The sequence below is a fragment of the Bidens hawaiensis genome, unplaced genomic scaffold, assembly GCF_021521415.1.
Source record: "Bidens hawaiensis isolate Kalapana, Puna unplaced genomic scaffold, B.hawaiensis_p1.1 tig00065994_1, whole genome shotgun sequence".
Taxonomy (NCBI): Eukaryota; Viridiplantae; Streptophyta; class Magnoliopsida; order Asterales; family Asteraceae; genus Bidens; species Bidens hawaiensis.
The window spans coordinates 65,685-70,018 of NW_027501744.1; the positions used below are offsets into that span (position 1 = coordinate 65,685).

Genomic DNA, 4,334 nt, shown 5'->3' on the forward strand with positions numbered 1-4,334 from the left:
ATCGGGTTTAGAGCTGGACTCGGGAAGAGAAATACTAACTGGTTGCCATCCTGATGGATGATGTATGATCCACTTCTTTTCAGTGATTGCCAAGTGCAGTATCTGGAGTACGTCACCCAAAACAGTAGCTTGCAAACATATTTTCCTTATAATAATTGCTGCTTCGTATCTATGCAAAACCCAAATTATAACACATGTTAGATAAATGGTCAGTGCAGTGCAAGTCATATTCATTAACAGGTCAAAAAGTAGGGTTGTGCATGGGTCAACATTGCCACATTTAATTTATAAATCAGTTATCTGCAGAAGTAAATGTTACCTGCACTGGGAAGCACTTATAGCCGAGCGGCCAGCAGGCGTTGATAAGAACTTTTGAACTTCATCCCATGTAGCTTTCGAGTGATGTTCAATATTACCATCTGTAGGGTTCACACACTTCCACAATTTTTCATCTTTACCAACAAACAACGGTGACGAGCCAAGACTCTGTTCAACTACCAGCTGCTGATTTAAGGCGTTTTTTAATGCCTCCTTAAGATCAGCATTCAATTGTTTATGTTTCCCGTTACGAATGCAGTTAATTATATTTGCTTCAGTGGTCATTACCTTTACGCATTTTAGTGTACTCAAGGCACGCAAAATTACCTTTGTAAGAACTTGGTCATTTTCTGAGGGGTTTAGACATCCAGGTGTCTCTGACACACCACACTCATTTATGGCGGGGTCCACCGCTGACAGTTGTAGATCAGGATTCGTGACAGGTGGTAGATATTTGTTCAAAGTTTCCATGTGAAACTCAGACTTATTCAGCATAACATGCTCTTTTTGTTGACCATTTGTGTATGCTTGACATGAAAAGTCAACAAAATTCTGTTTCAGTTGTCCTTCACTATGTGGTTTAGTGTTATCAGAAATGTTGATCTTACCAATATCAGAAACAAAATCTGGCATGCCAGGTTGGAAATTAGGATTAGTAACTGGTGGTGGATGTTTGTTCAAAGTTTCCTCGTGAAACTCAGACTTATTCAGCATACCATGTTCTTTTTGTTGACCGTTTGTGCGTGCTTGACATGAAAAGTCAACAAAATTTTGTTTCAGGTGTCCTTCATGATGAGGTTTAGTGCTATCAGAACTGTCAAGCTTATTAATATTAGGAACAAAATCAGGCATGCAAGGTTGGAAATCAGGATTAGTAACCTGTGGTAGATATTTGTTCAAAGTTTCCTTGTGAAACTCAGACTTATTAAGCATAACATTTCCGTTTTATTGATCGTTTGTGTACGCTTGATATGAAAAGTCAACAACATTTTGTTTCGGTTGTCCTTCACTATGTGGTTTAGAGCCATCAGAAACGTTGAGCTTACTAATATCAGAAACAAAATCAGGCATGCGAGGTTGGCAATCAGGATTAGTAACCGATGGTGGATGTTTGTTCAAAGTTTCCTTGTGAAACTCAGACTTATTAAGCATACCATGTCCTTTTTGTGGACCGTTTGTGTATGCTTGATATGAAAAGTCAACAAAATTTTGTTTCAGATGCCCTTGACTATGTGGCTTAGTGCTATCAGAATTGTTGAGGTTACTAATACCAGGAACAAAACTAGGCATGCGAGGTTGCGTGTAATGAGAATAGGTATATGGCGGAAAAAAACTTGTAGGGGCGGGTGCAAGAGGTCTCGGTTGCAGATATCCTTGGGGCATTACCGGGTGTGGACGATTATGATGGTAACTTTGAGAGGTAGTCATTTTATTCCCATTGTTCCAAGAATAATAAGGGGTGGGGCGCACAGGAATGTGATTGTTACTTGATCCACTCGAAGACATATTATAAGTGTAATTAGGGCTGTGCATATATCTTGGTTGATGCACGTTTGAATTAATCTGATTTTCCAAAGTACCAACGGGTTGACTAAAGTTTTTCCATGTTGACTTAGAATCCGTCGTTCTAGAGGGGTTCACATACCCGTTGCCTGGCATTTGAGATGGTTCAGAAACACGAGTGTGTGACACATTATCGGCTAACTCTTGGTCTGTTAGTGGTGGTCCTCCAGCTAGAAGAGTGGTCCATCGCCAGACGCTTTTTGCAGCTGAAGCGAGAGAGACAGATGCCATTTGAGGTTGTGCTAAAAGAATATTATATTTTCTCATTCTTAACTGATGCATCGCGTTCGAAAACTCTCCATCGCCTGAAATCAACAAGCAATTGGCCGGGGCGGGGTTATCAACGGCCCAAAATAACATGTCCACTAGTATTTTCTTGTCACTTGCATCTTTGGCCCCTATTCAGAAGAAATACAGAGGTGTATCAGTTACATTGAGTATGTATGTATGTATATATACCGGGGGTTACGTGATTCAAGGCAATGCCGGTACTGTTGAGGGCTTGCTGGACGGAGGCAGGGATGGCACTGGTGTCGCCGTAAGCCGAAATAGAAACGGGTCCACAGTAGTTGATGTTAACCAAAGCACAAGTAATATTCTGAGCGATTAGATGAGGCTCACAGGCTTTTGGTACCGGAGAGTTGGCTATGTCCCACCACACTGATATCTTAGCCTTCGCGTGCTGCTCTTCCACTCCCGCCATGTTAAAAGAAGATAGAGGTTTAAACTTAGTTAAGTTCGGGAGGAGGGTTTTCTAGTTGTAATTTACAGGCGCTAAATAAATAATATCTCATCTCATCTCATCTCATCTCATCTCATCCCATCCCTTCGATTCCGCAACTTTATAGCATCCTGCCTCTAAATTACAATCACTTTTTAGTAAATTTCAACCGTCAAGTAATAATAATTTTAATTTTAAAGAAACTTTTCATCAATATCTTTTTTCTTAGATAAAAAGAGAACAAAACCCTAGGATGAGGCAAAGCGGCCGGCCGTCCGTCAACAGAGATAGGGGTTGTTACCAAGTTCTTTGTGTCAAATATTCCGGATAGATGCTCTGTGGAGGATTTGAAAAGGCTCTTAGGGGAATATGGGAAGATCGATAAAGTATATGTGGCTCGGAAACTTGACAAGTTTGGTCAAAGTTTGCGTTTGTTAACTTTTTGAACGTCAATAATACACAACAACTCGAAGGAATTATGAGAATGTGAAGATGGGGGACAATAAATTGTTCATCAGTGTTGCAAAGTTTGTGGATGGGAATTTTGTGGGACAAAGAAAACAGCCGGATATGACGAAAGTGAGGGCAGAACAGAAGTGTGATGAATCTGGTGCCGAGGATGGCTACCAGAGTAAAGAAACACTTTACAGAGATAAACTCTTAAACAAGGAGACACCGAAGAATCAACCAGTTATTGATGTTGCTCCTAATGTGTGTGCTTTTTCACTATGGTTCGGTTTGGCTGTAATAACAAAGGTTAAAGAGTTTTCTCAGTTGATTTCTTTGAGAAATAATCTTCATGTTGCGGGTTTGAAGAATGTGGAGATCAAATATGTGGGTGGTGTTTTTGTATTATTAATGTTCGAAAGTCAAGACGAAGCAACAAATTTGTGTTGGAGAAGGAGGTATGGGACGCTTGGTTCCACAAGATAGAGATTTGGAAAGGCCAATGGCTTCCATATGAACGAGTGGCTTGGGTGAAAATATACGGGGTCCCATTGAACTTGGCATTGACGCCGGTGTTTAATGTGATTGGTGGTAAGTTTGGCATGGTTGTTCAGTCGGCCAACTTGTTGGAGGAGATGCTGCTGATTTATCATTTACGTGCCTTGGTATCCTTTGTAAGAATGCGAAGCGAATCAATGAAACAGTGGCAATACGGTGGCAAAATAAATTGCTTCAGGTCTGGGTAGAGGAAGAACAACGGGATTGGGTTCCGGACTGTCTAGTAGAAGATCAAGATGAGGAGTCTGAAGAAGTGTCGGTTGATTCGGAAGCGGATGATACCCTCAGCCAACAAACAAAATGAGAATGTTATGAGCGTGCCTGAGGTGATACCGGAACCAGAAAGAGTTTCGGAGGTGCCGGTTTTGTTATCTGATTAGGATAGACCGGTGCATGATGCTCCAGCGGGCTCTAATGTGGGAAACCAAGAAAATATGGAAACCATTAATGGGATGGAGGAGAATTCAGTGGAATTTAATAAGGTGAATAATTTCTTAGCTTTCTCAGTCGTCAACAGGGATAGTTTTGGTAACAAGGAAAGAGATGGTGGTTTGAAAAATTCAAAAGGTTAAAGACCAGACAAAGGAATCAGTCCTTATCGCCCCAAGCCGATTCGTGCGTGAAAAAGAGGCCGAGGAAAAATGATCCATTTGACTTGAATGGTTTGTTGGGTCTTAGGGATGAGACCAGTAGTGAGGATAGTCTAATATCGGATTCAAATCCAAGG

General features: G+C 41.0%; 1 protein-coding gene across 1 annotated transcript; it reads right to left on the minus strand.

The window, feature by feature from the left end:
• Positions 1-1,179: 1,179 nt before the first annotated feature.
• LOC143604617 (uncharacterized) lies at positions 1,180-2,584 on the minus strand. Its single transcript, XM_077081039.1, has 2 exons — positions 2,341-2,584; positions 1,180-2,279 (listed from the first exon to the last, which is right to left on the minus strand). The coding sequence occupies exons 1-2, from the start codon at positions 2,582-2,584 to the stop codon at positions 1,264-1,266; spliced, it is 1,260 nt and encodes a 419-aa protein (XP_076937154.1). The 3' UTR covers positions 1,180-1,263.
• Positions 2,585-4,334: the final 1,750 nt, after the last annotated feature.